The sequence below is a fragment of the Hemitrygon akajei genome, chromosome 27, assembly GCF_048418815.1.
Source record: "Hemitrygon akajei chromosome 27, sHemAka1.3, whole genome shotgun sequence".
NCBI lineage: Eukaryota > Metazoa > Chordata > Chondrichthyes > Myliobatiformes > Dasyatidae > Hemitrygon > Hemitrygon akajei.
The window spans coordinates 21,895,631-21,909,035 of NC_133150.1; the positions used below are offsets into that span (position 1 = coordinate 21,895,631).

At 36.9% G+C, this 13,405-nt stretch overlaps 1 protein-coding gene across 1 annotated transcript in view; it reads right to left on the reverse strand.

Annotated features, from left to right (window-relative positions):
* Nucleotides 1-5,198: 5,198 nt before the first annotated feature.
* LOC140717184 (chemokine-like protein TAFA-5) overlaps nucleotides 5,199-13,405 on the reverse strand; it is a 677,422-nt gene continuing 669,215 nt past the window's right edge. Inside the window, exon 4 of the mRNA XM_073030476.1 lies at nucleotides 5,199-5,579. Within this exon, the coding sequence (XP_072886577.1) occupies nucleotides 5,508-5,579 (72 nt within the window). The 3' untranslated portion in view covers nucleotides 5,199-5,507. The remainder of the gene's footprint in view (nucleotides 5,580-13,405) is intronic.

Consider the following 13,405-nt stretch of genomic DNA (forward strand, 5'->3'; position numbering starts at 1 on the left):
GCACGGAGTCCCATATGTCTGCAGTGCCATTACTTCTAGCACTTATATAAAATGACCCAATCTATCATCGTTAGCCTCAAAATTCTCACTGATCGATATTGAATTCCATTTTCACATTATGGACACACAAGAGACTGCAGATGCTGGGTCTGGGGCAACAAACGCGATGCTGAAGGAGCTCGGTAGTCCGGTAGCAACTGGGAGGGGAATAGACAGCATCACTTGGGTAGTGGCCCCTCAAGTAATGCAGATGAAAGTTCACAGCCTGAAATGTCAAATGTCCATTTACCTTCAAAGTTTCTGCTTGACCCCTCTGAGCTCCTCCAGTATCATATTTGTTGCTCTGTTTACACACAGTTTTGCCCATTTGCTTAATCTTGTATCTATGTGCCAGTGCTGGAAAACCTGGATATGAACCCTCTATTCTATCATCTACATTGTTAATAAACAACTAGAGTTGGGTCCTTTCTGTGGATCCTGTCAACTAGTTAACCTGCCTATTGCAACTACTCAACACACACAACGTGCTGGAGGAACTCAGTAGGCCAGGCAGCATCTAGGAAAAGAGTACAGTCGACATTTCGGACCCAAATCCTTCAGCAGGATTTGCAGTTCAATAAGCTCTAGTAATTACTCTCAGAGCCCTATTGCTGAATGAATTTCAAGCCAGGGTTTTAAATTGCTTTCAATTCAATGAGCTCCAGCCTCAGCTAGCATTCTTTTATGATGGATATGATCAATCAACTTCTAGATGCCCATACTTCTAGATCCTTACACTTCAAAAATGCATTCAAGTACATTATAAGCCTGAGAGATTCTGCGGATGTTGGAAATCCAGAACAATACACACAAAATGCTGAAGGAACACAATAGGTCAGGCAGCATCTATAGAAATGACATTTCAGCCTGAAACCCTTATTCAGGACATCAATTAATTTTAGTGGATGTTTTGGGATACTTGAAACATTGGACAGGTTATCAATAGAGGGTTAAACAAAGATGAAATCTAATATTGTTCCAAACACTGAAGTATTAAACAACATTTGCCAATAGGTATTAGTTTATTAATTATAAAAGTAAGTCATTATGCTAATAAAATGGTTGTATTGGAATTACCTCATAAAAGGCCACAGCTGCACTGTGATCACTGGAGCGTAAATCTAATCTATCATGCCAAATTGGTTAGATTTTAATAAGTTTCATGCATTTCAAGTTATTTAAATGACAGCTTTCCAGTGGAGAAACTGCAATGTGTTCAAATGAGCTCTACTAGGCTCTCCATTTAGCTATTTTACAGCAAGTACTTTATTTAAATTCAATTATTGAAAATATATCATCAATACACAGCACAATATCGTAATGTGGTTTATTTGTTACCACAACGACCTAATGTGGAACGAATAGAGTAATGAAGAATGATAAGAGGAGAAACATTCCTACTGTTTTCTGGAAAATGATTATTACTGATTCAGACAGAAGCAAAAAAAAACTGATCAGTAATTATTTCTATCGAAGAAGCAACAATTTTGATAAATGTGATGATCATATCATTTCAAGGTGTGACTCACAATCTTCCCTTTACAAATCCTATCTGCTTGACAAGTAAGGGAACATCTACAGTACGCATGTATGATTTCTTGATGCTGTCTAAGAAGTGAACACTAATAATACAGAAATTGATATAAAGTTGGGAAGAATAAGTTCCTATTGCTTTCTCCTCAGGTATACTATGAGAAATATTAGAGTTCCTAGATTATTTCAAGTCCCACAAAATTTTCCATGGAAAATAATCTATAGTAAATTTTGCAGAAAAATTCATTGTAAAACCAGTAATGTGTAACAGATAGCTAATATATTAATGAAATGGAGTAAATTAAATACTTTTCTTTTGTGTACATTAACCGAACTCAAATTAATAACTCCAAACTTCTCTCTCATCTCGCTTATGAAAACTATATTAGAGGTGTATGTAGCGTGCTATCTCTTTCTGATCCTACGTGACCATGAAAATGTGGCCTTTGGTGATTTAGAAATGAGCAATTCCACCTTAAATGAAGATGAATTTTCCATCACCACCACATCTATTGATCATTTATTTGAGGAATAACGCACTTCTCACAGTTTTCAATAGAGCAGATGGGGAGAGCCTAAAGGTCTGGCGTGGAAAGCGTTAATCAGGTCAACAGCAAGGCAGCTGAGATTCTCTTGATTAATGAGAATATTTGCTGGCTGTGATTTGTTTTATGTATGTGTAAACTTTTTTATTTGTTAGAAATAATACTACGCTTAAGCCGCAATGTCTAAAACAGCCAATCAGTGGATAGAGAGAATGTAATTGTTATGGGTAAGGAAATGTTATTTTGATAAATGAGTAAAGAAATGGAATCTGTGGTTAGTGATAAGGATGTTGAGGTTAGGAAAACAAATACAGTATGTCTTTTCAATGAAATATGGCATTGCAGGATTGCACAGGCTGACTTGAAAGTTGACAGGTTCCTAAGAATGAATAGATTCATGGTGACTAGATTAACATTGCTGAATAACAATTGCCTCCATTAAGAATGTACTGGGCGATAGTGCAACTGGTACATGCAGATACAAATTGCAGCACTGCCATCATGTTACTTCAGTAAAAAAAGGGGAACAATTCCCTTAAAGCTTTATACATACAGTAAAGTTTATGTAAAGGACAAATGGAAGCTGCTACTGGGACAGAAACTGGAATGTCATTAAGATTGATATAATATGTGAAGAAAGAAGATGGGCACCAGCAGTGGGGGCGTGCAGAATAGGACTTTCTGTGAAAGAAAGGTATAAGCTGGCAAAGTTCATGGTAACCGTATCAATCTATTTGGTAATGATTATTTTTATCATATTTTACACGTGTATTTTCCATTTAACACCTAATTACAGTTTTGATTCTGCCCTTCCATTGCTGAGATGGCAGCAGCATTCTAGTACCTTGCCTTAGGCAGCCAGAGGCTAATTTTAACCTAATTCTTCCAGCATTAAATTGACAGGATGAGACCGAGAAATTGACAGGATGAGAGTAGGCTTCTAATTTACATGCTGCTCAATTTTACCTTACATTAAGGGATGCCAAAAATACGCCATAATGCAGACATCGAATGAAATCCTGACAGTTTCTTGTCAAGTGTATTAAATTAAAATTTCTTCTTTCAGGTCAGTAAGGTCGGGAACTGGATCAAGTGCATATAACTCGAGGTTGTCCTCTAAGTATGATCACTTGTTTGATACAAATACGCAAGGAGGCATTTGCCAACCTTTTATTTTCTGTGCTTGGATCACTTCATTGGAACTTAATTCACCATTACAATACATTAACTGTAAACTGCAGTCCATGATGTATATGAAATGAAAACCTTTATTAGCTTTCTGATTTTCTCCATCTTCTCTCCAACACTCTTGCCTCTGATCTATTACTCTGTCATCACATTTGGTAGAATAGCAATAAGTATAATACTGTATTTCACTTTCTAAAAATTCCTGATAACACACAGATTATATATCCATGGTCATTGGTCAAATTTTGCATGATTTTGTAATTAACTTAGCAGCCATATGCTGCACACTGAAGGTTAATCCTTATAACCCATAGTTGTAACACTCATTAAATGCTAGTAAAATGAGTGAGACACCTGCACTGACTTCCGCAGTAAGTCTTTATTTACCTTTGAGGATCTGGTACCAAATTCCGAGAAAATGCCAGCCCAGACCATGACACCAAGGCGACTGGTCCTTGACTTTTAAATACTATCCCTCGCAGGAGAAAGCAGATTTCATTTTTCACACAAAACAGCTGACAAAAAGCACAGCAGCTGGTTAAGTCACATTTGACCTCTTATTAAACTTTTTTGGACTGCATTCCAAGTTTGGGACTTCCACGAGAACAAACACATTAGTGGGAATGCCAAAATGATTAATAGAATCATAAGAATGTATGTCTCCTTGCTCTGGAGTGTCTTATGCTACTTCAAATAAGAATGCAGAAATCAGGATTTGAATTAAAGCGCCTCTGTCATTTAATATCGGGTTGTCCTCAGTGAAGGTATTCACTATGCCTGATCGTGAGGGACCTGATAAATATATTTAAATAAGTGGTCAATGGCACAATGAAACTTGCCAATGAGGTTTTTTGGATTAATCCAATGGATACTCCTACTCCTCAAGATGCTAATGTTTCTGCTGCTTAAACGGAGAAAAACAATTACATATGGAATGCTAAATAAAGCTTTAACATTTCAAGGTAAAGAGATTTAATTCTGTGTTTAAGAGGTTCATGTACCTTTAAAAAATCCTGGAATAAGCAACCTTTCATTTCCAGATACCAAATATTTCATTAATAAATAGCAAAGAAACAAAATCATTGTTTTATTATATACTTATTATATGAAAATTCAGTTTTGGTATTACATAATTGTCAAACAGTCATTATTTTCCTATCAATGTTAAATAATAATCTGGGACACAGAATGGAGATACTTACTGGTGTGTAAGACAGACTGGATCCTGACAAAGTCAAGGCACTAGAGATCGTCATACTTTTTTATATGTCAGATGAAAAGGCACACTTGGTAATATATTGCATTCCAAGCTAAAGGTCGAATCATATAAAATTCAAGACTGTGATTTGAGAAATGCCAGCTAATTAGACAAGACTTCTAATCCAATAAAGAGGAGGTTAGACAGTATTAGATTTATGCACCTGGCAGGCATCAGCACTCAGTGGAAATAGTATTCAATAGAATTTTGAATGCCTAGCAAGAGCCTGGCTGGAAATTTTTAGCTATTTGTGGTTTGTCATGAATTGCCAAATAATTCTGTCAGACGATAGTGTTCCTGGTTAGTATTTGAAAATGTCATTGTTCAGTACTGTGACTGAGCAATATTGCTGATTGCAGGTTTAACAATGTCCTTCAACTTTGTTCATTCAGTTGAACAAGAAGGACATTAGAATAAATTGTTAACCATATCTTCTTCACAGACACCACCAAGAGATACCCAGACCTTCCAGCAAATCCTGTCTACAATTTCAGCACTTTTAAAATCACTTTAACGTTATTAATTCAACACATTATCAAATTAGCTATTTTTCAACATTATTGCAAGAATATAACCAGCAAATTGAGCCTTGTAATAGATAGATATTTTATTGATCCCAAAGTAAATTACAGTGTCACAGTAGCATGAGAAGTGCACAGATATGCAAATACATAAATATTATGAGGGAAGTAAGAAAGAATAAAAAATGTTACCTCAAACAATCTATCGGGGGGCGGGGGGTTGTCACTTCCCTGGCTATTGGTTGACTCATTTTCGAGCCTAATGGCCGAGGGTAAGAATGACCTCCTGTGGCGTTCTTTGGAGCAGTGTAGTTGTCTAGGTCTATTACTAAAAGTGCTCATCTGTTCAGCCAAGATGGCATGCAGAAGGTGAGACACATTGTCCAGACTTTCCAGGATTTTGCTGTAGAGTCCTCTGTTCTCTTACAGCCTCCCGTATGTCCAGTTTGATGATGAAAAATCCTTGACCTTATGTGCCCTCATCAATAAAAATATCTGCAATATAAAGAAAATTAAGATTGTTAAGGCTCAAATTGATTAAATTAATTTCATTGATTTAAATTGATTAAAATAAACTGGACAACATTTTACTGAATCTGTGAGCAGACTATTCTAGATCTGGAGTCTCTGATGACACAGATTTTTTGTTGATCTCGTGATAGAAGATCACTATGGGAAGAGTAACACAGTTGGCAGAATTTCAAATTCAGTGTCAGATCTTGTGTCTGAAACTCATGCCCTAAATGTAAATAAAGGCAATTGCAATGGTATGAGGACAGAATTGTCAAAAGTGGACTGTGAAAAAATAAGGATGTTGGCTAACTGTGGCAGACATAAAACTGAAGGTTTCTTCCAGGGATGTGAGAACAGATTTGAGAAGAAGGATGTACCATCTGTAGCTAATTAAGATTATCTGCTTCTGCCTGCTGAAAATTAGGATGGTGTTAACCTAAAAGGGAAGAAATACAATGTTATGAAGAATGAGGAAGAGGATTACTAAATTGTTAGAAATCAGTAAAGGATGACCAGACAAATTATGAAAAGAAGGAAGATGGGTCATAAACGTGAACTGTCTGTAAAGTATATAAAACTTCAGGTAGATAAGACTGGGAAAGAAATAATGGATAATAGGATAAGATCCAATAGCAATATAACATTTGCACTAGGAACTGTTCGGTATCCAAGGAATTTTGTGGATAACAACCAGAATATCCTTTACCTTTATTTTCACAATTGCTTCTTTTAAAACTCTGTGTAGCACGTCTATGGACTTGTAAGCCTTTTATTCTATTTTTTTTACTTAGCTAAAGAAGTACTGTAATTTCTACTTCCTCTCTCCCTATAGCCCTTTGATTGTTGAATATTATAGAGATTTTTTGATGTTTTCTATTGTGAGGGCTAAACCAAAATTATTACTCAGAAATTCTGTAAAATACTAAGAATACAAATAATAATAATAATAATAATAATAATAATAATAATAATAATAAATCAGTAAGTAATAAATAGTATTGAAAACATGAGTTGTAGAATCTTTGAAAGTGTGTCTATAGGTTGTGGAATCAGTTCAGTTTTGAGGTGAATTTTCACACTGGTTCGGGTGCCTGATGGTTGAAGGGTAATAACTATTCCTGAATTAGGTAGTGTGGGACCTGAGGCTCTTATACTTCCTTTACAATGGCAGTAGCGAGAAGAGAGCATGGCCTAGATGGTGAGGGTCCTTGATGATGGATGCTGCTGTGATGGATATTCACTCCTGGTCAGTAGGCCTCTTGGTTGTTTGCTAGACTTATGTTCTAAACACAGAGGCTGCCACTTGTAAGATCACAAACAATTGCATGTGAACTTCCAACTAACAGTTACCACTTTTATAGGGACTGAAAATTTCCTAGTTCTCCCAATGTAGGAGAAACAATCAGAGGATGTATGCATATGACCCCCTAGACCATGCAAGTAATAGCAAAAGCCCCCAAAGAGACCTTGATTTAAAGTTCATCAAAAACTATAGTCCATAACCCAGCACTTTGGTATCTCAGACAGGATCTCTCTCACCAGCGAGGAGATAGAGAGATCGCTCCTGCAACAACAAGAGCGGGAGACAATCTTCCACGTCATTTCTCTAGGCCCCCTGACTTGGGGACTGACAGGTTGTCACACTCCATTGAGAGAGAGAGCGGGGGTTCGCTCAATTACTGGGGCCTTCTTCTGACAGCAGCACATTATGCCACTGTCCAATTTTCCCTCTAATCAGTGGGGACAAAAATCTTGTGCTGTCCAATTTTTTTGCCCAGTGACAACAGCATGTGCGCACTGAATCCTTAAGTGGAAGTAAACCTGAAACTATTCTAAGGATGATGAACTACCAAGCCCAATTTGCTGTTCATTGTTTAAAAGAAATAAAATCATACATTCATAATGGAAAATGAGATTGTGTACGATCGTGAAATATACTTAACATGCCAACGAGGTAGAGGGTGACAATCTTTTGTGAGCAGTTTAAATTCCTTTGTGCGCTAGTTCCTTAGAGGGAACTGTCCCGATGTCCCGATGCTTCAGTCGGTGAAATTGGCGAGAACCGGGTCATCCACAGGGCTGCCCCCCGAAGGCACACATCTTCCAGGCCACACCTGGAGATGTCAAAATATCAGGCCACATGGCCGAATGTGAAAACCCACTGCTTGCAGAGAACCATAGTTTGAGCTGTAGCTGTAGCTCATGGATTGTGACAGAATCCCAGCCACCTCGTAAAGAAAAGAAGAAAGGAAGGATAAGCTGTTTCATGGATGATTTGGAAGAAGCCACCTAGGTCTACAAGAAGACCTGGTGCCAGATTTAGACAATATCTTAACAGATATGAAAAAATGTTCTGGGGAATTCATCCTCCAATTGTCGAAGGTGTGCTTGGCCTTATTTTGTGGTGCTCAGACAAGGCATGCCTCAACAGGTTATCAAATTCAGTGAAAAATGAATGTTCCTCCACGTGGTGGCATTAATTATTGTTTGCTTTGCTACCAGAAAGGGAAAGAAATGAGATGCTAATTAATATTACAGTCACCTCTTCCTCTAAAATATAGTATTACAATATAATAAATATCTGTATTAGCACTTTAGAGGAATATGTTAATAGTCAATTTTAATTATGGTTATTCAGTGTAATACTTGCTAATCACAGATGTTTCGTATAGTGAACTTATACCTAATATTAGATACCATTACAAGTTTTGTAATTAGAATTCAATCCATGTCAAAAACTATTGTCGATATATTCACATCATGCCAAACATTATTACTTAAGTTGCAGTCTGGTACTGTCTTCACTTTGAAAACTAAAATAATAAGGCACTATTACATACAATCATCACTTCAAGGTCTTTATTTTGCTATCTCCTTTATGAGAGTATAATTAGTTTTGAATAAATTATATATGACTTAGCAAAATTATGATTTTGCATTATAATGGTTGACCAAGCAGGGGCATTCCAGTGAAAAATATAGTCATCTAAAGTAAATGTAGCAAACTTAATTGGAATGTAAATGAAATAAGGGAATATAGATTGAACCTTGTCATATTTGAATACTTCCAATCTATTTTTTTCTCTGGTAAAATATAAATTACAGACTCCCCAAAAGCTGGCAAGTTAATTTTGTTAAAGAATTTTATATTTAAATTTCTCCCCATGTGGCTTCATTATTTTTGAAATTTATCAGAAGTACTGGTTAATTATCAAAACTTTTTTTTATGAGACCATACTCACTATTGGGAATCTGTCATTACAAGAAAAAAAATCAAAAATAATAGGTAGATCACTTGGGGACTATAGAGAGATAAACAGTTAAAAAAGACCAAATTTTACTGGCTATTACTGGTAGCTGAAATAGATAGTGTTCAATCATTGAAACTTGGAAGTCGTTATGTAATTTGGAAGGATGAATCTGTCAGTTACCTCAGCAATTTTTCCTCCATGAAGCCCAGCTTGGAATGTAACCTTGCCCAGCATACTGCTTGAGAATTATCTCTTAGTTCAAGTGCCAAATTTGGGGTTAAATAGAATCCGGCAGCAACCAGGATATTGCTGGTGAAATTTGTCCAGTGAGCTCAAGATGTCTCCATGTGTGTAGGAGTCCCAAAATTACCGGCCGTCAAGAAAGTAAATGCCAGCTGTTACTCATGGAACTGTTGGCAGTTCACAGCAGTTCCAGCCCATTAAGTTAATGTATTTTAGCAGATCTGATTATAGATAATTATTTCCTATCTATCAAGAAGGCAAAGAAGATAAAGTAAAAAGATTAAAAATGCCACTATAACAAATTTGCAGCCTTTATTTATTTTTCCTTTAATTTGTTCACTTATAGAGAATACATGTACCAATATAAACAACAAAGGCATTTACATAGGAGTGTTAATTTAATTCCAAAACAGTTATGTTGTCCTCCGGATCTTTGATAGGAAATTATTTGTAATGTCATAGAGAAACATTCATCACAGAAACCATTTCTTCTTAACATGGTCTTTAAACTTTGTTTGCACAATAAAGTTTTAGTTGAATTTATTCATTGGCTTTTGATGGATATTTGATTAAGATGCACTTTGAGTAGCATATTGCATTTTAAGTGAAGAAGATTGTCCAGTGCAATCCATCTATTTATTTTTATAGATATAATCATGTGAAATGATTACACCTGTGAAATCGTGGAATTTAAATGTTGTCATTTATTCATTCATTGTAAACATGAATTAAATCTGGAGTTTATCTTGGTAGTGGGCCATGAAATATAACAGCAAGCAGGCATGCTAAATGTCCCTCAATGCATTATCTTGTATTCCTATGACCCAATAGACAACCAATATGCACAGAATACCAGCATGCATCTGTTCTGCAAATTTCCTTGAACTAAGCAACTTAGTCAACTTTGTCTGTTTTGAAACAAGTCAAATTAAATAACATGTTATCTTATACTGCACCTCTTGAGAAGCAATGAGCCAGATGCAGTGTCCAACATTTTACTTTATTCAGGCAATGTGTCTGCTATATACAGAACTTGTTTGCAAAGTTGCTTGTGGTTTGTTTTAACTTCAAACTGATCACTGCTTTCCATTTACATTTTAAGAACCGAAGGCTGGTTCCCATTTATGACCAGAAGCTAAACAAAAGATATTGTTGGAAACTTAATTTATACTGTTTGATCTTACAGGTGGCAGCTGCTGTGCTTAGAAAGCCAAACTTGGCAAAAACTTGATGCCCCCTGTCCTAAGAAGGAAACCAATATCCTTCACAATGGTGGGGTGGTGGGGGGGGGGGGGGTCATAGAGATTTTGGGTTGGATGGGAGAGATTCTAAGGGCCCTGCGTACCCAGCACTCCTGATAAATATCTCAGACGGGTGGGAGAAAGATGGTACAGACCACCTGTACACAAATTTACTGTAAAGGGCATTCAAGCCAATAATGTAAGTTGTGTCTAAAGGCCTCAGGGAGAATTGAAAAGCATTTATAAACAGACAGGGTTATTATTTTATCAACATATAACTAGAATGCAATGACAGGAGTGGGTTTACTCAAGTGTATGCACATCAGAGTTGCAGCTCTCAGGCTATGATGATCATAACATTACTAATTAGTGTCTATTTTATTCAATAGGCTAATACTTCCAAATTTTTTTTTATTTTTCAAGAATATGCCCAAATAACTGTGGTTCATTGCATGCTTTGGCAAAGGTCTGTGCAGATGTATGATGTTGTTCATGCATCCACAAAGGGTAACAAATCATCAGTTTTCCAAAACACTAGGTAAAGAAATGGGAATGGAAGCAGGGACATTTCAATATCATCTTGACCTTATATGTTGGGACTTAGGCGGATGAAGTTAAGACTTTGCTAATGATCTTCCTAATGTTGACTCAAAATGAGGCTATTTGGCCCATTGAGTCCTTGTTGGCTTCCAACAAAGAAATTCCTCCCATGTTCCCTTCCTCTTCTTAGTTTCCTGTAGTCCTTCACTCATGTATGCCTACCAGCTCACATTGAGTATTTTGCCACTTAAGTACACTATGGCAAATAATTAACTCCCAGCATGTCTTTGGGGTGTGAGAATAAAATATAGCACCCACATGGTCATAGGGAGAATGTGAAAATACCACAAGTACTGCGGCCAAGGCAACTGTTGTACTATTATGTGGTCCAACATTCAGAATTATAGAAGAGTAGATCAACAAGGATTGTCAGTGCAACTAGGAGAGGCATGGTCTAAGGAAAATGAAGGGGTTGCTGTGATTATAGAAGGGAGTTGGTGAATACAAAAGACAACCTGGTAATCAGGAGAAAAACAGGTGAAGTTGGGGAGCAATACTACCTGACAATCCTACCTTTATACCTAGAAAGATATACATCATCCATGCAAAACCTCATCTCCTTTTAGCTGCCAGATATAACCTCTTGGATAAGTTAAATCAGAAAGAAAGAAGCAAGCTGTTGTGCTCATCCTTATTAAAATAATTAGACAAGTGACCATTTGTTAGGGGCAGGTTAGTTGCTTGTCTCTTACCCTGACACTCTTAATAAACTGCAGATTCAGTTGGGATCAGTTTTCAGATTTAAAAACCATACATGCTCAAGTCCCTCCATCATTGGCAATTCAAATTCCCCTCATTATTCCTTACAGAAGGAATTTCATAATTGGAATCAGCTGAAGGTTATATAATTCTCATTGCTTGCGGTATCTTCCTCAATATCCTGCGATGTGAAGGTCCAGTGATCATCTAACCAGGAGAACAAAGGCAGCAAGATACTGAAGAGGTCAATGTTGAGCACAAAGACACAGAATTATCAACAGAACAAGTAGTTCAGTCCTTTGCAATTTCATTTAGAATCTAATCTCCTAAACCTTTCTTAATGTGTACTCAGCAGTGGATTCGAACTTGCTTTCAATTACTCGCAGCTGTATTTCAGCACCCGAGAGTTCAACCTGAATCAGGCTTGTGATAAAAGAACTGACAGGCCTATTCAGTATCAGTCAATATAAATTTCTCTAATCATTGCAATGTATGGTATTGCTTTTATAATTATATATTACTTTGATTTTTTAAAATTTAATTTATTACCTGGTGTCCGAAACTGAGTTGTTTCTGAATATTCTTTAGATGTAGTAGCAGATGTAGATAGTACTTGGTGTTGAAGTTGGGAGGATTGAATGGGATGATCTATACCCTTCTTACACAGTTAAGATAGCCTTGATATTCAGGGCATGTGAACAATGATAAGGCAGCTACTTGAATTTAAACAGTTCTTGACTCAGTTGTTATCTGAATGGGATAGCAGGGTAATGTATTTGACACAAAAAATGCTGGATGAACTTTGTGTATGTATGTTGCTTGGTTCCTTAAGGTTATCATAACTAAGGGAGATAGTGGGGATACAGATTGACAGGTATGATGTTGTGGCCATCACTGAATCGTGGCTGAAGTTGGGAACTGAATGTCCAAGGTTACATGTTGTGTCAGAGGGATAGGAAGGTAGGCAGAGGAGGGAGACATGGCTTAACCAGTAGAGAATGGCATCAAATCAGTAGAAAGATGTGACATTGGATCGGAAGATGTTGAATCCTTGTGGGTTGAGTTAAGGAACTGCAAGGGTAAAAGGACCCCGATGACAGTTATATACAGGCCTCCCAACAGTGGCTGGGAGGTGGACCACAGATTACAACAGAAAATAGAAGAGGCATACCAAAAAGTCAAAGTTATGATAGTCATGGGAGATTTTAACATGCAGGTTGATTGGGAAAATCAGGTTGGTAATTGATCTCAAGAGAGTGAGTTTGTTGAATGCCTAAGAGATGTTTTTTTTAAAGAGTAGTTTGTCATTGAGCCTACTAGGGGATCAGATATACTGGATTGGGTGTTATGTAATGAACCAGAGGCGATTAGGGAGCTTAAGTTAAAATAACCCTTAGGAACCAGTGATCATAATATGACTGAGGTCAACTTGAAATTTTATAGGGAGAAAGTAAAGTTTGACATAGCGGTATTTCAGTGGGGTAAGGAAAATTACAGAGGTATGAGAGAGGGGTGGCCAAAGAAAATTGGAAGGAATTACTGGCAGGGATGTCAGCAGAGCATCAATAGCATTCCTTTCTGGAAAAAATGAGGAAGGTTCATGACACGTGTATTCCAAAAGTGAAGAAATACTCAAATGGCAAAATAGTACAACTGTGGCTGACAAGGGAAGTCAAAGCTATTGTAAAAACAAAAGAGAGGGCATACAACAAAGCAAAAATTAGTGGGAAGATAGAGGATTGGGCAGTTTTTAAAAACCTATAGAAAGCAACTA